The sequence below is a fragment of the Myotis daubentonii genome, chromosome 15 (genome assembly GCF_963259705.1).
Source record: "Myotis daubentonii chromosome 15, mMyoDau2.1, whole genome shotgun sequence".
Taxonomy (NCBI): domain Eukaryota; kingdom Metazoa; phylum Chordata; class Mammalia; order Chiroptera; family Vespertilionidae; genus Myotis; species Myotis daubentonii.
The window spans coordinates 29,196,669-29,220,678 of NC_081854.1; the positions used below are offsets into that span (position 1 = coordinate 29,196,669).

Below are 24,010 nucleotides of genomic sequence, written 5' to 3' on the forward strand. Positions count from 1 at the left end.
GGAGGTTTGGGTTGCTCCTGGTGATGAAGGAAGCCAAGCTTCCCGCCTGCCCTGGCCGGCCGTGGGCTCTGCTCAAGGCTACAAAGTTTCAATTATAGAAGATAAATAAACCCCAGATACCTGCTTCCAGCCGCTGTGGCCTCCGCTCAAGGAGGATCTGGGAACCTGTGTTGCCTGGGGCCGTGGCTAGCCTGCAAACAGCCATCAGCCCCTCATCAGGCTGGCCAGGTACCCCAGTGGGGACCCCCACCCTGAAGGGGGTGTGGCCAAATTGAAAACAGCCCTCAGCCCCTCACCCAGGCTGGACCCTCACCCCATGGGGGTGTGGCCAGCCTGCAAACCACCACAGGCCCCTCGCCCAGGTTGCCCCACGGCCCAAGGGAACCCCCACCCTGATTCAGGACACCCTTCAGGGCAAACCAGCCGGCCTCCACCTGTGCACCAGGCCTCTATCTATACTAATAAAAGGGTAATATGCTAGTTAGACTGGGAGACCTTCTGGACAAAGCCATGGTGGTGGGGCTGAGGTAGAGGCGGTTAGAGGCCAAGAGGGGAGGGCAGTTGTGGGTGATCAGACTGGTGGGGGGCAGGGCTGTTGGGGGTAAGCAGGCCATCAGTGGGGGTCAGTTGGAAGTGATCAGGACAGCGGGGGACAGTTTGGAGTGAGCAGGCCAGCAGGGGGGCAGTTGGGGGCAAGCAGGCCAGTTTGGGCGAGCAGGCCAGCAGGGGGGGGGCAGTTGGGGGTGATCAGGCTGGTGGGGGGGGGCATTTGGGGGCAAGCAGGCCGGCGGCGGGGGCAGTTGGGGGCAAGCAGGCTGGCAGGCAGAGTGGTTAGGGGCAATCAGGCAGGCAGGCAGGCAGGCAGGTGAGCAGTTAGGAGCCAGCAGTCTTGGATTGCGAGAGGGATGTCCAACTGCCAGTTTAGGCCTGATCCCTGTAAACCAGCAGTAGGACATCCTTCGAGGGGTCCCAGGTTGGAGAGGGTGCAGGCAGGGCTGAGGAATATCTCCTCCCCCGTGCACAAATTTCATGCACTGGGCCACTAGTATTTTGTAATTCTTTACAGGCAAAGAAGTGAGCTAATATTATCCACCTATATAATAAAAGCCTAATATGCAAATTGTCCCCTCGACTGGGAGTTCGACTGCTCGTTATGACGTGTGCTGACCACCAGGGGGTGGCACGGAACATGGTGGGTGTCAGCGATGTGGAGCTGGCAGCGGGTGGCAGTGGAGGCGCTGCTAGCACCGAAGGGCCCCGACAAGAGAGGCACTGTGGCAGGATGGTGGAGCAGGTGAGCAGGCGGGGCCAGGCCAAGGTGGCTCAGTGGGGTTCTGATTGCCCTGCTGATCACGCCACAGACAGAGACCAGCAGCCGCGGTGGCAGGGCTGCCACCCGGCTCCCAGGCACTGAGGGAGCTGGGCAGGGGGCCTGGCCCCAACCAATCATCCCACAGACAGCGACCCACGGTGGTGGCCGGCACCTGAGCGTGGGGGCTTCTCTAGCACACAAGCCCTGGGGTCCTGGGGGGAGGGTAGCAGGGGAAGTGAAAGCTAGCTCAGCAGACACCCCACATTCTCACTGCACCTTCGTCCCCGTCACCCCCGCCCCCAGGTAGCCAGTGAGGGGGGGGGGGCCGTGGGGGTGGGGACAGGGCTGCTGCCTGGCTCCCAGGCACTGAGGGAGCTGGGTGGGGGGCCCAATCCCAAATGATCACCCTGCAGACAGTGACCAGCAACCGGAAGGCCCTGATCGCCTGATTGGGGCCAAGCCCCGGGCTGGGATAGGGAACTGGGGTTGGTTGGTGGTGACCAACTTCCCCGCAGTGCCTGGGGGGGGGGGGGGGCGGGCGGGGCCTGCGACCTCTCACTGGCTACCTGGGGGCGGGGGGTGACGGGGACGAAGGTGCAGTGAGAATGTGGGGTGTCTGCTGAGCTAGCTTTCACTTCCCCTGCTACCCTCCCCCAGGACCCAGGGCTTGTGTGCTAGAGAAGCCCCCGTGCTCAGGTGCCGGGCACCCGCAAAGAGCCCGCCCTGCATCCACGTGGCCTCTTCTAGGTGAGCCGGGCTGCAACTGCCAGGACCACGGAGGCCAGTTGGGCTCTTTGTGGGTTCTTGCAGGAGCCAGTCTGTGAGGCTGACCAGGAGAAAGTGCACTGCCTGCCTGGCTTCCGTGCGGTGCCACTGGGTGGCCCAGAGGCCCATGCTGCACCCGAGCCCGCGGCATCCGGCCATGCTCACTGCATCTCTGCATGGGGACTCAGGCGCCGTGACTCAGGCAGAGAGGGGTGTGTGGGGGCCAGGGGGCCCAGGTGCTTCCCAGGGCCCAGAGGTCAGCTGGGACCTGCCCTTCCACGCCAGACGCTCACACTTCGATCACTGGCCAGGCCTAGGACTACACCCGTGCATGAATTTCATGCACCGGGCCTCTTGTCTATCCTATATAATAGAAGGCCAATATGCAAATAGACCAAACTGCGGAACAACCTAACAATTGGTCACTATGACATGCGCTGACCACCAGGGGGCACGCGTGGAACATGGAGGACAGCAGCTGTGGCGGGATGGTGGAGCAGGTGAGTGGGGGCGCCAGACCAAGGCGGGGCACCGGTTGCTGTCATTGGGGCGAGCCTCTGGTGGTTACTGAAAATTCTTTGCTCTTGCGCACCACAGTCCCACCTGGTGCTCATGCCTGCTGCCAGCGCTGGCTCTGCTCGCACTCGCTGCCAGTGCCAGAGCTGCTGCTCGTAACTACTGTCAGTGCCCGGTGCCAGCCCTGATCGCTTGGCACTGTCAGCGGGTAAGAGCAGTGGCTTCCAGCCCCAATCGCCCCTCAGGGCTTCTCCACCTCCCCCTGCTCCTAAGGGGCGATCAGGGCCGGCAGCCACTGCTTGCACCCGCTGATGGCACCGGCTCCACTCACACCCACTGCTGGTGCCAGCCCCAAACTCTCCGCACCGTCAGCGGGTGCGAGTGAGGCCGGAGCCAGCAGCACGTGGGAACAGCGGCAGCGGGAGTAGGGCTGCTGGCAGATAGGGGACCAGGGGCCGCGGCAGGAGTGCAAAGGATAGGCTGAGACCCGCCCTGGTGCCCACTGCAGCCTCGTGGCTCACAGTTCCTTTCAAGGTGCATGAATTCATGCAATGGGCCCCTAGTCTATAATAATAAAAGTGTAACATGCTAATTAGACCAGACAGACGAACAACCTTCCAGACATCATTCTGGCCATCCTTCTGGAAGAAGCTGTGGTGGCAGGGGCCAAGGCAGAGGTGGTTAGGGGCAATCAGGCAGGTAGGCGAGCAGTTAGGGGCAATCAGACAGGCAGGCAGAGTGGTTAGGGGTGATTAGGCAGGCAGGTAGAGGCAGTTAGGGGCGATGAGGCAGGCAGGCAGAGAGGTTAGGGGCAATGAGGCAGGCAGGCAGAGTGGTTAGGGGCGATGAGGCAGGTAGGCAGGAGAGTAGTTAGGAGCCAGCGGTCCTGGATTGTGAGAGGGATGTCCGACTGCTTGTCTAGGCCCATGAGATCAGGCCTAAACCAGCAGTCGGACATCCCCCAAGGGGTCCCGGATTGTGAGAGGGTGCAGGCCAGGCTGAGGGACCCACCCCCTCAGCCTAATTTCGCACCAGGACTCTAGTGTGTGTGTGTGTGTGTGTGTGTGTGTGTGTGTGTGTGTGTGTGTATAAAAAGCCTAAGCAACCATTACAACTGGTTGACCGAACGACCGGTTGCTATGACATGCACTGACCACCATGGGGAAGATGCTCAACTGGTGGTCAGTGTGCTCCCATAGTCAACCTCCCATGGTCCCTCCCCCCAGCCAGCCCGGATCGCTGGCCAGGCCAAAGGATCCCAACCGTGCACAAATTCATGCACCGGGCCTCTAGTTTATGATAAAAATATTAACAACTCATGTTAAAGCAATCCACCTTTGGTATGACTGAGGGAGTTCATTTATGTTAAACCACTCCCATCTCTCTATTGTTGACTAGGTAGGAAATCAATGTGTATAGAAATGAGAAGTGGAGATAAAAAAAAAAAATGCGGTCATGAAGAGCCTTTTCCTATAATTGCACTTCTTCCTATGCTGAATAGAGAGCAAATAAAACCTAATGGCTCAGAATCACTGCACACTAAGCAGTGGTCTAGCAGTGAGAACAAAGCACTGAGAATCCAGATCTTAGCAAATCCACAGGGACAAAACCATGGACAGGCTACCCTCACTGGCCAGGAGCAGCTATGACCCTGACCAAGCCCTTCAGCTTCTGTCTTCTCACAACATGATATTAATTGGGACTAAATCCCTCAAGTCCCTTCCAAGCTCTGAAATGCAGAGTTGCTGGAAACTCTGTGTGGCATCCTACTTCCCACTGGCTTATAAAGAAATGCAGGTTGGCTGCCACCTGCCACCAGGGAAGGTGTGGGGCCTGGGAGGAGCGTGGCAAAGTGGACACACTAGACTCCACTCAGGCTTCCAGAGAGTGTTGATATGATGGGCTGGCTGAGGAGGAGCAGCTGCGGGGGCCCCATTTCCTTCTCACACATTGTGCTTTTGGAGGTGAACCGCTGGGTTGTGCTTAGTGTGGCTGACCTGTGCATAGACTCCACCACCACCAAGTCCTGACAACACCTTCACCTCAGCCTGGTTCTTACTCCACTTACCATGGGCTCACCTGGACAAGAGGGCACAAAACAGCAGATAATCAAACTGCACACATCCCAGGTGAGGCACATGCTCTGGCACAGAGGAGAGAGGACAGGCCTCATGAGCCATTCATCCACTCTGGGGATCAGTGGTCCTGGCCAGGCCTCCTCCACGGGCCGCACACATGGTCCCACCCAGGCTTCCCACAGGAGACTAAAGGAAGGATGGAGCACAGTCGGCCAAATGAAGGATGTCAACTGGTCCCATGGTCTCAATGCAGACTTCTGACCCTGGCACAGAGACATCCACCTGAGAACTGCACCACTGGAAAGGCCTCGCCATTTTTAGATTTACTCAAACCAGTAAAGAGGGCAGCTGCTGTACTGACGCAATATTCCTTCTCCATGTTGTTTTGACACATTCATAACTTAAAAACCATAGCTCTGGGGGATCCCTCTCTAGACCCTGCATTTCACTCGTGAAAACACTTCTACCTGCTCAGATGCGAGCTGTCATAGCAAGACCAAAGAGCAGTTCCCAGATCAGGCTGCAGGTAGTCCAGGTACTGCCAGGCATCAAATGTGAGGGCCCCAGACCCCTCTTTTACTCACCATCTCCCCAAGGTAACCCTGCTATGCAGGCAGGACTGGAAACCTGGGGTCAGATCCCAACCGCCAGTACTGCCATGCCGAGCAAAAGCAACGACGGGATTGACTGCAGGTGAGAAACTGCAACATTTAACCAGCTTAAAGCAACGACCCCCACAGATGAAGCCATCACCCAATTTTTGGTAACTCTATACCACACACAGGAAGGGGTTCATGTTCTGTTTTTAAGGTGCTCTGGCTAAAATCTGGCAACAAGGACACTCCATAATGAAAGACCAGAGATGGGAAAATAGCTGCCCGCCTGGCGCCTAAGACCTATGAGCACCCCCTGTCCTGGTGACCTGCACACTGTGGAGCAGATCTGAGGTGTGAGCACCCCTGTCCAGTGACCTGCACATTGTGGAGCAGATCTGAGGTGTGAGCACCCCTGTCCAGTGACCCCACACTATGGAGCAGATCTGAGGTGTGAGCACCCCTGTCCAGTGACCCCACACTGTGGAGCAGACCTGAGGTGTGAGCACCCCCTGTCCTAGTGATCCCACACTGTGGAGCAGACCTGAGGTGTGAGCACCCCCTGTCCTAGTGATCCCACACTGTGGAGCAGATCTGGGGTGTGAGCACCCCCTGTCCTAGTGATCCCACACTGTGGAGCAGATCTGGGGTGTGAGCACCCCCTGTCCTAGTGACTCCCACACTGTGGAGCAGACCTGAGGTGTGAGCACCTCTGTCCAGTGACCCCACACTGTGGAGCAGACCTGAGGTGTGAGCACCCCTGTCCAGTGACACCACACTGTGGAGCAGATCTGAGGTGTGAGCACCCCCTGCCCTAGTGACCCCACACTGTGGAGCAGACCTGAGGTGTGAGCACCCCTGTCCTAGTGACCCCACATTGTGGAGCAGACCTGAGGTGTGAGCACCCCCTGCCCTAGTGACCCAACACTGTGGAGCAGACCTGAGGTGTGAGCACCCCCTGCCCTAGTGACCCCACACTGTGGAGCAGACCTGAGGTGTGAGCACCCCCTGCCCTAGTGACTCCCACACTGTGGAGCAGACCTGAGGTGTGAGCACCTCTGTCCAGTGACCCCACACTGTGGAGCAGACCTGAGGTGTGAGCACCCCTGTCCAGTGACACCACACTGTGGAGCAGATCTGAGGTGTGAGCACCCCCTGCCCTAGTGACCCCACACTGTGGAGCAGACCTGAGGTGTGAGCACCCCTGTCCTAGTGACCCCACATTGTGGAGCAGACCTGAGGTGTGAGCACCCCCTGCCCTAGTGACCCAACACTGTGGAGCAGACCTGAGGTGTGAGCACCCCCTGCCCTAGTGACCCCACACTGTGGAGCAGACCTGAGGTGTGAGCACCCCCTGCCCTAGTGACTCCCACACTGTGGAGCAGACCTGAGGTGTGAGCACCTCTGTCCAGTGACCCCACACTGTGGAGCAGATCTGAGGTGTGAGCACCCCTGTCCAGTGACCCCACACTGTGGAGCAGACCTGAGGTGTGAGCACCCCCTGCCCTAGTGACTCCCACACTGTGGAGCAGATCTGAGGTGTGAGCACCCCCTGTCCTAGTGACCCCACACTGTGGAGCAGACCTGAGGTGTGAGCACCCCCTGCCCTAGTGACTCCCACACTGTGGAGCAGACCTGAGGTGTGAGCACCCCTGCCCTAGTGACTCCCACACTGTGGAGCAGATCTGGGGTGTGAGCACCCCCTGCCCTAGTGACTCCCACACTGTGGAGCAGACCTGAGGTGTGAGCACCCCCTGTCCTAGTGACCCCACACTGTGGAGCAGACCTGAGGTGTGAGCACCCCCTGTCCTAGTGACCCCACACTGTGGAGCAGACCTGAGGTGTGAGCACCTCTGTCCAGTGACCCCACACTGTGGAGCAGATCTGAGGTGTGAGCACCCCCTGCCCTAGTGACCCCACACTGGAGCAGACCTGAGGTGTGAGCACCCCCTGCCCTAGTGACGCCACACTGTGGAGCAGACCTGAGGTGTGAGCACCCCCTGCCCTAGTGACCCCACACTGTGGAGCAGACCTGAGGTGTGAGCACCCCCTGCCCTAGTGACTCCCACACTGTGGAGCAGACCTGAGGTGTGAGCACCCCCTGTCCTAGTGACTCCCACACTGTGGAGCAGACCTGAGGTGTGAGCACCCCCTGTCCTAGTGACCCCACACTGTGGAGCAGACCTGAGGTGTGAGCACCCCCTGCCCTAGTGACTCCCACACTGTGGAGCAGATCTGAGGTGTGAGCACCCCCTGTCCAGTGACCCCACACTGTGGAGCAGATCTGAGGTGTGAGCACCCCTGTCCAGTGACGCCACACTGTGGAGCAGATCTGAGGTGTGAGCACCCCTGTCCAGTGACCCCACACTGTGGAGCAGACCTGAGGTATGAGCACCCCATCCTAGTGATCCCACACTATGGAGCAGATCTGGGGTGTGAGCATCTCCTGTCCCACTGACCCCACACTATGGAGCAGTTATGAGGTGTGAGCACTCCTGCCCAGTAGTACCTCCACACTGTGACTGGGTCTGTGGGGCCAGTGTAGCATAATGTTCTTTGCTTCTCTACCCCAAACTCTCCCTGCAACTTGATATACACACTGTCTGACCCCCTTTCAACAAGATCCAGTTTCTCAGAGCCCAGAATGAACTTTGTCTGGGGCCACAGGTCAACATGTTTAACCACAGGAAATGGTGTCTGGGGCGGGGGTGCTGGCCTCAACAGAATGCACTGGTGGCTTCCCCAGCCTCCAGCGCGGCACAGCCCCTGCCCTTGAGCAGGTACCCAGCAGGTCAACAGAGGAGGAGCGCCAGCCCCAAGGTCCCTGATTTAGTGCTCCTGCTGCTGGATCCTGAGGAAGTCGGCCAGAGCCAAGTCATCTGAGACAAGAAATCGATTGAGACTCCGGACAGCTCATCAACAGCCAGACTTTGTTCTTCAGGGGTGACATCAGGCAGTTCGCCCATCCATCTTTCCGCCTGTCCTCCGAGTCACTGTCACCTCATCAGTCAGGCTCGCAGGACGTGACGGCCTGTCACCCCACTGTTAGCAGGATGACCTGAGGATCCTGGGATCTATGACTTAAACACCACTATAGGTTTCTGGTCACCCCACACCACTGCTAAAATACAAGCTTAAACAAAACCCCAATATTTAGTAAAAGGACTTTACTAATATAAATGTCTAAATTCACAAAATTCTGAAACTCAGGGTTGCAATCTTTTATCAAACTTGTTTCGATATTTAGCTCTGCTGCACAGTTTTGAGAAATTCCAAGTTAGGGCAAAGAACCACAAAGGTCTGAGATTTGACCCTTCTTGTGAGTTCCCCTGGTGGCCTCTCATCCCAGCACCTCAACAGGAGAAAGGAGCATCCTAATGACAGACAATGGGCCTCGCCGCTCGGTGGTTAAGGCACCCATTTGCTTCCAGGCCCCTAGTGGGGCCCCTGTGGAGAGATGGGAGAGTGCCCAAGAAGCCAAAGAATCCACCAAACCTGGAGCTCTGGGAGCAGGTAGGAAAACCCTGTAGGTTTTTTCCCCGTTGAGTGCTTACTTGTCCAAAATGTATTCTCATTTTCACAACATCTAAGCTACACAGGTATGTATTCAACAAAATCAATTCCATCGAACTTTAAACTACAGACCTCTTCAGAGGGTGGACCACAAGGACGGCTGGTGGGGCCTCCCGCACGCCCAGGATGAGGCTCTTTGCCATGATTCCATGTGAAATCTCCCACAGCCAAGGACACTGATGGGCACATCCATGCATCACACTATCCATGGCCATTGGCCATGAGCACAAGAGGCCGAGTCCTACTGTCCTGACCTTTATGAATGTGCACAACCCAGAGCTTTGCAGAGAAGTTTCTTGCTTTAAGGGACTCTGGTAATGGATTTTAAGTAGACAATCATGTTACATGGTATCTATTTATGCTCTAATTTCAGAGGAGTTGATACAGTGAAATTTCATCAAAAAAATAACCTCTCGCCTAAGTGATTTAAGGGACTTTCTCCCCATACACCTGATGGACAAATCCAGCCACTCATGATACTGAAATAAAGCAAGGCAGTTTGTAGAGGGGTATGAACCTGCCGCCTAGCAGCATGTCCTCATGGTCCACACAACCAGTGGGGAAGTGAGAAGCCCAGGAGTCCATGTATCATGTTGATAACCATCCATTCACCCATCTGTTCACTAACACTCTGACCCTCCGATGCTCTAGGCCCTGGGGACACACCGTGAACGGAAGGCAAACCTGTGCTCTTGGGGTGGACCTTCTAGGAGGAGAGAGATGATTCTATGGGCTTCAAGGTGGTAAGTGCTATGATAAATTGCAGAGGCAGGGCCAGGGGCGGGGGGGGGGGGGGGCGGGGGGAGGATGGCTGCAGTGATGATTAGAGTCGCTGAGGCCTTGCTGAGTGACATATGGGCAAAGACTTACAGAGAGGTGAGCAAACTGGGGGTAGGCAGAGTGCTGACTGAGGTGGGTGGGTGGAGAATATGGACAGCAGGGCAGCCAGTGCAGCTGGAGCAAAATGATGGGGATGGGAGAGGAGAGAGGGGGAAGGCCTGGCACAGCCAGGGGGAAGGCCAGCCATGCCTCCTTCTGCTTTTTTCCTTCTCATTCCTGGGTCTCTGTGTTTGGGGAAGAAACGGCCTCCTCGATTTTTGTTTTTTCCACTGCTGTGCCAGCCCAACACATCTTTGCCAGGCCGACTGGGCACTCATGTCGCTCCCGAAGCAGAACTAGGAAATGAGGACTCTGGCAATGTCCACTTGAGAAGTCCGTCAGTGACAGGCCGGGCTGCTAGGTTCCTGATCCGAGCTTTCTGGGGCTCCGAGCCAGGGTGGACCTGCTCTCCTTATGCTTACAGGGATTCTGGAGACTCAGCCCCTGTCCTTTGCCCCTATAATCAACCAGCGCTGGAGTGTGGACAGACGGAACCCACAAGCACAGCTCTGGCTCCTGAGAAACCTCAGTGGAGCAGAGTAGCTGTGCTGGGGGAGCAGCACACAGCAACTTACACAAGGAGGAGGCTTCCCCATCGCCCTTGGTCCGGGGAGGTCCTCCCAGTGGACGGAGAATTAGGGGGTCTTGGAGAGCCCAAAGTACTGGCGCACTCTTGTGCAAAAGCCTCCCAGTCAGGTGAAGCTTCCCCTGCCTGAGGTGAGCTTTTTCTCACATCGCCTGTTGCCATCCCCACCTTCCCTTACCAGTCAATCCTACTAAGCAGACAATAGCCTCGGATGAGGCCTGCTCCTCACCCCCATGCTTCCCTTTAGTGCAGCGATCCCTGGACTGGAGGGAGCAGTGCTGAGAATCACAGATTGGCAGGGCCCTCAGTCGGAGGCCCACAATGAAAGGGGGGTGGAGGAAGTGGCCTGAGCCCTGGGCTAAGAGGCCCCAGGTAGGTCTTTATGCTTGAAGGCAAACAGTGCCTCAGCACCGTGCCCTGAAGGGCATATTTAAGCTGCAGACTTTCTGTAAAACCATGTAAACCATTAAGACCTGCAGCTGAAAAATAAAACACAAAAAGATGAAGACAAGCTCAACGGCTGAAGGAGGGGAGGGAGGCCCAGAGCCCTGTCTGCCAGCCTCCACCCCAGAGCTGTGCCCGGGCTCTCGGGACAGGGTCCGAAAGGCTCCAGGGGAGCTGCACACAGGTCACAAGTGTCAAGAGGCAGGTCAGATCCCAGTCCTTTCCCCTTCAAAGCAGTGTCCTTCATGGCTATGCTCTGCTCAGTAGTGAGGGCTCCGCTCCCACTTCCTTCCCCACAACCACATGTCCTCTCCCCTGTGACCTCACAGCATGTTCGGAAGGAACAACGTGTGGAAAAGGGGACAATCGAGGAAACTAATAAAGAGCCCCAACTGAACCATCTGCTGCAGAACTGCTGAAAGCCCGTGAAATTGGCTCAAGAATGGCTCCAAATGTCCTCATCTCCAGGGATGTGGTACCTCATGTTGCAAAAGGGACTTTGCAGATGTGATTAAGCTAAGGATCTTGAGATGAGGAGGTGGCCCTGGTAGCTGGGTGGGCCCACTGTGATCAGAGGGTCCTTAAAAGAGAGGGAGAGGTGACCACAGAAGCAGAGACTGAAGTGACACACTCACAAGGCAAGGACTGTGGTGCCTCTAGAAACTGGAAGAGGCAAGAAGAGATTCTCTCCTGGAGCCTCCAGATGGAATCAACCCTGCTGACCCCTTGATTTTAGCTCCATAAGACTCATTTTGGACCACTGACTTCCAGACGGCAAGATGATAAACTTGGGCTGTTATAAACCCCCACACTGGAATCATTTGTTATGGTAGCAACAGAAAACTTGAACTGCTGGCAAAGTTTACACCAGAGGAAGGTGCCTGGTCCTCAGGTGCCCAATTTGGCCATGCTGAGAGCTTGTCCCCCACTTACCAGCTGGGCATTGAACTCCGGGAGCATCACACAGGTGGCTCCCACCCAGAGTGGACAGAGCAGCTTGTTGACCACGCCATGGACATGATGCAGGGGGAGGACATGAAGGATCACATCGTCTTTAGTCCACGCCCACTTGTGGACCAGCCCTGTCACCTGCAAGACAACAGCACTGCCTCAGACAGGAGGGAAGCCACTATGCGGGTGGAGGAACGCAGAGGGGGCTCCCCCATCTGAGAGGAGTGGGGAGAGAAAGCTCATTCTTTGTCACTGCATCCTTAATGGCATCTACCGGAGATGATAACGAAATGATGAGGGTCTGACTGAGGGTCTGTGGTTTACTTGGTTACCCGTGTTGAACAGTCACACAGTCAAGGGCTTTAGTCATTATGAAAGGGTCTCTGATTTGGTGCCCCAAGGCCTCTGCAAACATTTCTGGTGACTTCCTCCCAGGTGCTCAGAGTTGCATTCTTGGTGGCTCCCACCCCCCCACTCTGGGGCAGTCAGAGGTGCAATTTCATCTCTGACAGGCCTTGGGACTTGGGGCCTCACCAGAGGCCAGTGTTGTATCCAGCTGCCCAACCTCTGATGGCTGCCTGAGCTCCCTGGCACTTCCAGCACCATCCTCAGCTCGGCCGTGAAGGAACCCAGAGCTGGGTGTTCCAGGCACAGCTGCAGCTTTTACTGAGAAGCAGTGAGACTCGTCTATTTGAATCACCTGAAGTCACCACTGAGCACACTGTCCTGCATACCTCATGACCTTTATGTGCAAATGCATGCGAGATCATCACAAGCCAAGAGACGGCTCTGCGGGTGAGGACACTCTTCTAGGAGGCACAGGTAACATATCAGTCGTGCTCCCTTGCAGCCAGCCTGGATCCAGCGTACCACTGACTTAGGGGACTGAGTTAGCCTAAACTCAATGGCACTGACCTCCTTCCTCCTGTGGTTTGAGCTTCTGTTTCATTTTATTTCTCCTACTGTATAATTGTCTTTATTGTGCATTGAAGAGTTTTTTGGAAGGAAGAAAGGTATAAAGTACAGATAAGTAACATGGCTGGGGAGTTTTGCAAAGATGGTAACTAAGGCTACAGAACACAAAAATAACACACAAGAAATGGTGGTAGGATGGTGACAGCTATGAATGCCCTACCGAAAAGTACATGAACACCACACCATCCCCACCAGCCATGCCATAACCGTGTCTACAACTGCCTGACCCCTCCCAATAGTGGTGGCCCACACAAGCACTCACCACAGCCCTGATGTTGTGATGGGTGCTCAGGACACCCTTGGGCCTCCCCGTGGTTCCGCTGGTATAGATGATCATGGCACCCCGGTCTCTCCAGTCTCGTTCCGGCAACTCCCCCACCCCGTGCTCCTCAGCTGCCCCATTGTAGACTGCAGGCGGGAGAGGCAGGAGTGGGACCCCTAGCTTCTTGACCACTGGACTCAGGAGATCCACGTACTCCTGGCCAGCAAGGACTACAGAGCTCTGGGAGTCTTGGATGAAGTACTCCAGGTCGGCCTGAGGGTGCTTCCTGAAGAGAGGGACGGCAATGCCGCCGCTCATCCATGAGGCCCACTGTGCAACCACGTAGGAGACATCATTGGAGCACATAAAAGAGATCCTCTCCTCCTGCAGGTCCTGGCCGGCACACTCAAGGAGCCGGCAGATCTCCTGGGACAGGCGGAGGCTGCGGCAGTAAAGGTCCTTGTACGTGTGGACGCCATGCTGGTCAACGAGGGCAACTCTGTCTCCAAAGGCCAGGGCGCGGGTGAACACTGGGGCGCTCTTGTCAGAGCGAGCTGCAAGGGCTACGTGCAGAGGGCGGCTTCCTCCATGTCTTATGGGAGCCAGCTGGCGGGAGGCCAGTGCACACACCAGGCGCTGGAAGGTCATCAGCACGCGGGGTGGCACTGCTGCATCGACAAACATCAACTTGGCTTCCCTGGGGCAGGGCTGGAAGAGGAAGAGAGAGCACCACATGTTATTGTGCCCGACCCCGTCCTAACTCACCCGAAGAAGATTTAAAATGCCCAACCAGACCAAGTTGGCCTAACTTTCCATCAAAGGTGACATCCTAAGTAGGAAACACTGACTCTCACAATACACTACGTTTGGAATTTAAATAGCCAACATTTAATCTCATTAGTTTAAGGGTTTCAAAAATACACAAGATTTGAAAACAATGAACTACACTAGGCAAAACTGAGGAGAAGCACATAGAGTCCAATGCACTTGTGGGGAAGAGGAAAAATTCCCCTTCCCCTCCTCTGGCTCTTTTGGCTAGACTGATAATCCAACCAACAGAGAGACTGAGAAGGGAAAATCAAATTTATTTATTTATTTATTTATTTATTTTTTAAAAAATATATTTTATTGATTTTTTACAGAGAGGAAGGGAGAGAGGGATAGAGAGTTAGAAACATCGATGGGAGAGAAACATCAATCAGCCGCCTCCTGCACATCTCCTACTGGGGATGTGCCTGCAACCGAGGTACATGCCCTTGACCGGAATCGAACCTGGGACCTTTCAGTCCGCAGGCCAACGCTCTATCCACTGAGCCAAACCGGTTTCGGCATGGGAAAATCAAATTTAATTTCATGTGCATGGGAGCCCCACATACATGAGAAAGTCAGAGACCCCACCTATAGAAGAGGTTCAAAGAGAGAAAGGGGAAATAGGTACAGAGGACAGTCTGAGCTAGGGATGAGGTAAGGCAGCCGGGGGCTTCAGAGGAGGGGAAGGTCACCGCAGGATAGGAAGAGCAGAGGGTCAGTAATTAGAAGTCTGCCCTGTCATATAGGCAAGTCAAGAAACGCTATCTCTGAAAATCCCTTCTTAAGGGCAATTAGGAAATTAAAGTCCTTTAGTTAAGGGGGAGAGGGGCTGAAGTTGTTCTTGAGCCTACAGGGTCTGAGTTGCCTTTAGCTCAAAATAATCCATGTACCAATCGATGAGGCACATCTTGGGGTGGCTCATTCTGAACTCCCACATACTTAAGGTAAATTCTGAATAATGGTTTTTAAAAATCTGAGCCTGGGAAAAAAAGACTAGCTAAGGGGGATAAGTACCAAGGGCCACTAAGCAAATGTCCTCTCCGTCAGCAGGCGAGGTCAGAGGACTCCAAGCATCCCCACACAGACTCAGGGCTTGATTCTGCTCTCAAACGCTTTCTCAGCGGTGAATATTTAGGAACTTGGTGATGAGCAAGGTCTTAAATAAAGTTCACGTGTCTGAAGATTGTTGTTGTTTTTTTAGCTGAAACGTAATTCTTCCCTCTCCCCCAGAACATAACTACTAAAAAATGACCTAAATGGTCAGCAAGAAGTGAGAACTCGATGGAAGGGGCTGTGATCAGCTGACTTACAACTAGAATTCTCTGGGGTCGGAGAGAAAAGAGACCTGGGAAGGGCCCTAGTCAGTCCAAAGCGCCTGCCTCCAAGAGCCTGTCTGACTCGGCTCGCTTTCCGCTGTAGGACACTTCCCCGCAGCGGCAGTCCCGTGAGTGAGCTTTCCAACTGCTTCTGCACTGATGGCAGTTATAACCCAAGTTTAGCTCAGTTCAAGAGGTCAGGAGCCCACCCGCTGCCCCAGATGCCTTGCTACCAGTGCAACTGAAAATGGGTCCTTCCCAGTGCAGTGCCGCCTATTAAGGTTAATAACCATTTGCCCTGGTTTGAAAGCCCCAATTTCACAGCTCCTTCAGGAGTCACTCCTCCCATTAAAGCCTCTGGAGCTAAGAAGGGTCTCTGTTCCGCCCTCGCAAGCACCTTCTGGCCTCTGCTCCCCTCTCAGCTTCAACTGTGGCTCTGGGTCAGAGCAGCACCCGGGATAGGGAGCTGAGGCGTGGACTAGCTGAGTTTTTCCTGAAGGGTGGGGCAGGCACAGGAACCCCCAAGGGTGCTCTGAATGCCAGGGGCTGGCATGATGCCTTCCAATGGGCCATCCAGTAACATTACAGAATAAAAGCTGTACATCTCACCCCCCCTTCCGACAGGCCCTGAAAATCTAGGAAGGTCAGGAATCCCGCAGCAGGTGGCTCTGCCCAGCAGGAGGTGCCAGGCTGTCCCAAGGCTGGCACTGCCTCCCTCAGAGTTCTCTCTGAGGTCTTCCACACCCTGCCCACACAGTGCTGCTTGGAGGGATCTGTTTCTTCTGTGCTCAGCACGTTCCTCCTGACAAAGCCACTTTTCTCTCTCTGTCGTTAACTTGCTACCCAGGGAAAAGGAATGTGCCATTGTTTGTTATATGTATGTACGAAACAGTTTTGTTCTCTGTTCTTAATTTAAAAAACAGATTCTACACAATCTATAATAATAAAAGGGTAATGTGCTAATTAGACCGGACATCCTTCTGGACGTCATTCCGGACGAAGCCCGGGACAGAGGGACGCTCGGGTCCTGGGTGCCAGAGGGAAGCCGGTGCCGGCAGCAGGGGGAAGGAAGGCCTATTCTTGCACAAATTTCATGCATCAGGCCTCTAGTACTTTATAATTACCTAACAAAATAAACTCCACAACAATAAAAATGGCTGAGCCGAGCTATGCTTCACATACTGACACCCTCAGTATGTGAAATGGCCTGTGCCTATCAGCCTCCTTGGCTGGCTTCTCCAGCAGCCAGGGGCTCCTGGTAAGATAGTCTCCCGGCCTGACCAGGTGGGAGGAAACCCCACACCTCAGAGACACCCCTCACTGCCCAGAGGGGCTTCATGCAGAGGCCTCTCAGCTCTGGCTGACTGCTCTCAGGTCTGTGCAAATATTCCTTAAGGCTTCAGGACCTTTAACAAAGTTCAGTTCCAAATACACTTGCCCATACTGTTTCTAGATGAAAGAGGCCATTTTTTAAAACCCAGAGAGTGGTCTGAGCCGGTTTGGTTCAGTGCTTAGAGCAGTGGTTCTCAACCTTCTGGCCCTTTAAATACAGTTCCTCATGTTGTGACCCAACCATAACATTATTTTCGTGGCTACTTCATAACTGTAATGTTGCTACTGTTATGAATCGTAATGTAAATATCTGATATACAGGATGGTCTTAGGCGACCCCTGTCAAAGGGCCGTTCGACCGACAAAGGGGTCGCGACCCACAGGTTGAGAACCGCTGGCTTAGAGCATCGGCTTGAGGAGTGAAGGGTCACAGGTTCAGTTCTGGTCAAGGGCATGTACCTGAGTTGCAGGCTCCATCCTCAGCCCCAGTTAGGGTTCATGCAACCAATTGATGTGTCTCATATCCATGTTTCTCTCTTTCTGTCTCTCCCCCTCCCTTCCACTCTCTCTAAAAATCAATTGAAAGAATATCCTTGGGTGAGGATTAACAAACAAAAACAGAAAGAAAAAGCCGGAGAGTGCCCTAGGATTTCTCTGTACTCTGCCCTCCACACAAGGTTCAGAGGCGGGTTCACATCTAGTTTTATACCCTGGATTTCTGTTACTATAAAGAAACCTCACATATTTTCAGAAAACAGCTAGGCTTGACCAGAGAGAACAAGAAGTCTGATAAACATGGGAGACACGCCAGTTTCAGAAAGAAAGCCAGCGAAAAGCAAACCAAGGCAGCTTTAACATGTTTTCTTTTCTCACTTCTAGAAAACTCATCTCTATTTGCATGGGTAGAGGGGGACTAAAACCGAGCAGACACCTCCCATCTCTGCCTCATTCCCCTGGGGCACTAGGAGCTTCCCTAGGCTGGGGGCAAGGGAAGTCAGTTTGAGATGGAAAACAGGGCTGACCCACCTCCCCACCCTGGCCTGGGGCATAGGTTAAGGCTGTAAATGCGCTGTGGACAGTCACAGCAACAACTCCAAGGGAAAATAATAGGCCTGAAGCAGTGATCCAAACCCAGACTTGGCTGATCCCACGTGTGTGTCATACCCTAAGTCAGTGATGGTGAACCTTTTGAGCTCGGCGTGTCAGCATTTTGAAAAACCCTAACTTAACTCTGGTGCCGTGTCACATATAGAAATTTTTTGATATTTGCAACCATAGTAAAAGACTTATATTTTTTATATTTATTTTATATATTTAAATGCCATTTAACAAAGAAAAATCAACCAAAAAAATGAGTTCGCGTGTCACCTCTGACACGCGTGTCATAGGTTCGCCATCACTGCCCTAAGTGGTGAGGAGCCTGTGATGGAGGAGTGTCAGTGATGGGGAGTGCACTGAGAGAGGACATCACGTTAACTCAATAGTGTCTCACCTGCAGGGCTGTCCCAGTCTAGGTGACGCCCATGGCGTGACTCATCCATCCCAAAGGGTGCTTCCCAATCACTTAAAAATGAGACATGAAAATAGAAATGTGGGTCCTGTATTCCGTGGTTGTACTTAAAAACGTATCCTAAGAAAATATTCAGAAATGAACATGAAGATGCACATATGGGATGTTCACTGCAGTGTTATGTATAATATTGAAAAACTGGAACTGAACCAAATGGTCCAGAAGAGGGCTGAGGAAATCAGGGCATGGTGGGACAAGCTATCTGGGAGAGGCTCCCCCCTACTGCCAAGGGGAAAAGGATGGTCAGAGCTGAAAAGAAGATGAAAAGTAAACACCCAGATGGTCACAAGGTTGCAGGGCTACAGGTGACTTTTGTTTTCTTCTTAGTGCTTCTCAATTTTCTCCAATCTTTCTACAATTGGCATGTATGACTTTTGTAATCAGACTTTAAAAGTTTACTAAACGTCTTTTATTTTTTTAAATGGAATGCTTCAACTTCAGCATTATTTTTTTTTTCTTTTATACAAAAAAGAAATAAAAAATGTGCTCTGGATGGTGCATCTACAGGGTGTTTATAACTGTCTATATAACTCTTTGATTTCTCAAAATGATAGAGGTAAATAAAATGAGATAACAGCATTCTTCTTTTTTTCTTTTTAATCCTCACCCAAGGATGTTTTTTATTGACTTTAGAGAAAGAGGAAAGGAAAGAGAAACATCGATCAGTTGCCTCCCAAACACACCCTAACCTGGAACGGAACCCACAACCTAGGTATGTGCCCTGACCAGGCATCAAACCTGCAACCTTCGTGGTGTCTGAAACGACACTAGAACCAACTGAGCCATCTGGCCTGGGCAACAGCATTCTTCTTTCAATTAAAGCTACTGGTTCATAAAAGGTCTATGCAGACAATGAAAAAGTTTTGACAAAGCAGTTCAAATACATGGTTTGCTAATGCTGAGCACCAATTAGGCCACACATCTGTGGCAGCAAGAGACCTGGATGCCCCGCACCCTGCATCGCCTGCCTTCAAATCTCTTGAGTGTCTGGGAGGTGGCAATACCTAGTTGGGTCCTGCATGGGGACAGGCATGAGCCAGGCAGACACAGTCCTGGCCTCTAGGCAGGGTGCTCCTGCAGGCAGGCCCTCCTAGGAGGAGCAAAATAGCTAAGGCTCAGGATGAGGAGCCAGCAAGCAAACAGGCAGAGGAGACCTAGTGGCCAACTGTAACTGTGGTCGGATCTGGGTGTTTGTGGAGCAGATGCTGACAAGTGACCCTGCCCGGTGCTCCCCATGAGCCTCACAACAAAAAGATTTAATTTTAATTTGGGTAAATATTGCCAGAGTAGCCTCCAGAGAGGTTGCACTAATTTATTCTGTCACCAAACACTAGGAGCACGGGGCCACCAGCCTTTAAAAACAGCTTTTATGTCCCTCAGGTATGGGACCCTGAAACACTCCATCATAATTCTTTCAATACAAAGCTAAAATCTCCAAAGTCATGGGGGTTGGGGACTGCTTTGCACAAGCAAAACAATACATGGGTTCAGGGAAGATGTCTGTGTCCTGAACACCCCAGGTCCAGACCTTTCTGGACCCCAGGAAGAGAGCTCCACCTTACAACCACAGGCCTCCTTTAGCCATGAGGCTCTCCACCCCTGGAGGCACAGCTACCACTAAGTAAATGCAAGTTGGCCATGGGTTTTCTCCATTTCAATGAACAAACTTCATAAAACTGCTCTTAGTACCCTAACCAACCTTAGACAGCCGTGCACTGATGTGAAAGCACAGAAACCTGCATTCTGGTGAGCCAGGACGGCCTTCTCCCAGACGATGCATTGTTCTTAGGTTCCTCTGGGAGGCAGGAGCCCATCCAGAGACCCAGCAGAGACCACTGGGTGTTCTAACCATCCAGATTCTCAAGTCAGACCACTGGGGCACATGGACTTCTCAGAACCCTCCCTCAACACCAGGAAGTTCACATCTTCTGGCTAAGAGGTCAGATTTCAGAGTCAACACAGACACAGACTGGAACATCCTCCTTTCTCCCTAGTTTTCTTCACCTGTCTAAGCCTTTAATGCCCCATCTACAGATAGACTAATAACAAGACGTGCACACAGAGTTCTGTGAGAATGACCTGGCACACACCAAGGGGTGAGCAAGTGGCTGCACCATCCTCACCATGGAGCTGCATGACAAGAATTACCTGATAAGAATGATACTTGCATTCAAATGAAGGTGGCTAGTTTCAAAATGAATGAAATGGCACCTGACTGATTAACACCACCCCAACCTCTCACCCCTCTGACCCTGAGTTTAAAGCAGAGCCCAGCACTTCCTGTTGTCTGCTGCCTGATGAAGGTGTGTGGTGAGAGAAGTGAACTTCACTCTCTCTGTGGTGGAGGACATTTGCTTCAACACAATGCCTGCGGTTTGGGGGAGGTTGTTTTCAACGTTGTGTTTTTAAGTCACAGACATTCACATTGCATTCATGAGTACTACATTCAAATACAAAAAACCAAAAAGGAAAAACACACACTTAAACCCCCATCCATATTAGCAAGTAAAAATACTATTTTTACAAGGCCACCTGGAGGCAAGAAGCCTGCTATCCCAGGCCCACAGTCCAATCCACCAATTCAGTCTGCCCTGAAGACGGGTTCTGGGATATGGGGTGAGAGCAACGAAGCCTCATTTTGCAACAATCACAGCAGAGACTATGGAGAGATCACTAGACCGGCATGTTTCGGCGCAGGAACCTCCTCGTCCCCCTGAAACCCACGGGGAATGCCTATGCTCCTCCGCCCAGCTTTGTCGTCGCCCCTTGATCAGTGTATGCCTAACCCCAACCACAAACATCTCCCCTCCTGAGGGAATCAACCACTTCCCAAACAGGCGATTCCCGTTCCCACATCGTTAAGTTCTCCCCATTTCCCTTTTGGGCAAACTCCTATTCATCCTTCAAAGCCCGGCTCAACATCACCTCCTTTTTAAGGTCTCCCCTCTCTGCGGAAAGTTGCCTGCTCACAAGGCCTTCAAAACACCTGGCACTTACATATTGCTACGTTTGTTCAGAGATACACCTGCTCGAGGCAGGCCCACTGAGAACAGAAGTGGATTTTAGACATAACCGATCAAGTTTTCCTCTAACAATGGCTAAACGTGGACTCCACTAACTCCAACATCCTTCCGGGACCACTGCCTGGGGAGGGACCCGGCCCGCGAGCACCCCGCGAAGGGCAGAGTCCCTCCACGTGACAGGCACCTGCGGTCAAGCAGAGGACAGTCTGCCGGGTCGCAGGAGGAAGGGGAGGGGCGGGGACGCGGAGCCAGTAGCCCGAGCGGCCGCGGGCCGGCGGATGTCCGTGGGTCTGGGGGGACTCGAGGACACGGCGCGGCGGGCGGCGGGGCAAGGGCGGCGGCGCAGCGGGCTCTACCTCTGCCAGCGCGGTTTCCCGCTCCTCCTCCTCCCGCCGGGTCGGAACCGGAACCGCAGCTGCTCGCCCACTCCACGTCCGGTTCCCAAGCGCATCCTTCCGGCGCGGCGCGGCGCCGCGGCGGCGGGTTCCGGCTGCGAACGTTCCCCCCCTGTACCCTGTGCGCTCTGAGGGAGGCCTGGGGAGCGGGAGGTATTTCCTTTGAATCTCACTGGATAGCACAGCTCTAGACCAAAGTGTCTCAAAATTAGAACTTACAGCGGATCGATGAAAACGCATCTTGGCCCCCAGCCCTCCCTGTGATGGGAGAGCCTGCATGTCAGCTGGCCCCGTGGGTTTGAAAAGGACTTGGAACCTGGATCCTGATGTTTTAACTTCAGGTACAGCAAAAGAAAACGTTTACAGCCAGACACAAAAGTCCATTCAGTTTGACGAAATGTGTGTGTTTTTTCTTCTCTAAAATAAAAATAACACTTTGACGGCTTTGTTGTAAAAACAATTAACACAAATTATCTGTAAGAATCACGTACATACAGTTTGTAGCACGTATATTTTCTCTGTGCCCCTCTTCTTCCCTGGTGATTGTTGCAGAGGCAGCTGACCTGTCCTTGGCAAGCCCCGGAGATTCGTCAGGAGCCTGAGGATGGTTTTGTTGGGAGAAAAAAACCTGGGTCACAGGGAAAGTTGTGGCATTGAACATGGACCCAGACTTGAATTTGTGGGACCCTGGCTGCCACACCACTAGGTGTCATGCAGAAGAAATGAGTGTGAGTCTCTGTTATAAATCAGCAAGATGCTCTAAGAAAGAACATTCCAGCAACATAAAGAAGCTCTTGTAGATTAAGAATGCAATAGCCCAAGTAAAGAAGGGATGAAACATCTAGAAATAGAACAAAAGGACTAAGATGGGAAACAGGATAGGAAAGAAAAGCAAATGGGTCTGTCCAGGTCTGTAGTTTTAGGAAGGAAAAGCGGAGAAGACAGAGGGGAGGAAATCATTAAACAAATTTAAGAAAATTAGCAGAACCAAGGGGCATGAGCTTTTGGGTTGAGGGCTGCAGAGTGCCTTGTGCAGTGAGGAAAAGTGGGCCCATAGCAACTGAGCAAATAGCACTGGGATATTTCAGAACACGGGGTTATTGAAGATCCTAAACCGTACACCCAACATCTCACTTGGACGTCCAAAAGAGTCCAACACCTGACGTGGCTCCACCTGAACTCAGGATCTTCCCTATTATGGTCTTACTAGAGGCCCAGTTCCCAGATTCGTGCACTGGTGGGGTTCCTCAGCATGGCTTGTGCCCTCTCACAATCTGGGACCCCTCGGGGGATGTAGTAGCGCATGAAGCGTCAGGGGGCCAGGGAGGAGCCTGAGCCTGGTTTGGGTGCCTGCCGCTGCAGCAGCTTGGTAGCGCTGCTGCAGCTGTGCTCACTAGCCATGAGCCCGGTGTCTGGTGCCCATCGGTCAGCTGAGTGGCGCTCCCGCTGTGGGAGCACACTGACCACCAGGGGGAAGCTCCTGTGTTGAGCATCTTCCCCCTTGTGGTCAGTGCATGTCATAGCAACCGGTCAACTGCTCATTGAGTCGTTCAGTCATTCGGTCGCTTTGGCTTTTATATATATAGATGGTCTGAATATTTGTGTCTCCTTAAATTCATATGTTGAAATCTACCCCCCAATGTGATGGTATTAGGAGGAGCTTAAGTCATGAGGGCACAGCTGCCATGAATGGGATGCGTGCCCTTATAAAAGAGAGCCCAGAGCTCCCTTGTTTCCTCTGCCATGTGAGGAGGACACGGAGAAAAGATGGCCATCTAGGAAGAAGGGGCTCTCACCAGACACTGAATCTGCTAGCGCCTGGATCTTGGACTTCCAGCCTCCGGAACTGCAGGGGGGAGGGGCGGGAGGAGGGAATGTCTGTTGTTTATGAGCCACCCTGTCTGTAGTGTCTGTTACAGCAGGCCACATGGACTGAGACAGTTTCCTAAGCCTTCCCATTCATCCTTCATTCCTGGTTCTCAGTCATACTGCTTCCTCTCCTTCCTTTCCACCTCACATCCAGTACTGTTGGCCTTTCCTTCAAAATCTTTCAGAATCAGTCACTTCCCACCATCTCTACTACAACTACCCCAGGGGACCCTAGGAAACCCTTGTTTCACACCCAGATTACTAAAATAGCCTCCTCCTGGTTTCCCTAATGCTGTCTGTTCCTAGCATGGCAGCTGGAGTGGCCCAGTTAAAACCTGAGTCAAATTCTAGCTTCCTCACTGGCTTGGTGTGAGTGCTGCATCCATTTGCGGCTAGGGTCCAAAGTTTGGATAAGGTGCTGACGCACAAATGAATACACTAGACAAGAAATATAAATTTAGAAGGCATGGGGAGCCAGGCGGAGACCTTTCTCTAGCAGAGAGGTTCTCTGAAACCTGGACCCATCAGCTTTTATTTACTTGAATACACATTTGCCCTTCAGGAATGCAAACAGGCATATCAATGGTAAAGTTTGGTAAACAATAAAAGGATTATCATGTTAGGGGATTGCCTTCAGCTATTTGGCCAATAGCAGGGCAATATTATGCTGATTTTCAGCCCTGCTGAAGATCAAAGTCCATTAGCCTTCCAGTGGACTTCTCACATAATTATGCTAACTACTGTTGGTCTTAGCCTCCAGC

At 53.0% G+C, this 24,010-nt stretch overlaps 1 protein-coding gene across 3 annotated transcripts in view; it reads right to left on the reverse strand.

Moving 5' to 3' along the window:
* The window catches only part of ACSF3 (acyl-CoA synthetase family member 3), a 79,731-nt gene extending 58,315 nt beyond the window's left edge, over positions 1–21,416 (reverse strand). For 2 of the 3 annotated variants that reach the window (XM_059667051.1, XM_059667053.1), the window contains exons 1-3: positions 21,342–21,416; positions 12,935–13,642; positions 11,680–11,835 (exon numbers count right to left, since the gene is read on the reverse strand). In XM_059667051.1, the coding sequence (XP_059523034.1) occupies positions 11,680–11,835; positions 12,935–13,618 (840 nt within the window). In that variant the 5' untranslated portion in view covers positions 13,619–13,642; positions 21,342–21,416. Of the gene's footprint in view, positions 1–11,679; positions 11,836–12,934; positions 13,643–21,169; positions 21,282–21,341 lie in introns of those variants that run through there. The other variant, XM_059667052.1, reaches the window with a different exon arrangement.
* Between the last annotated feature and the right edge of the window lie 2,594 nt (positions 21,417–24,010).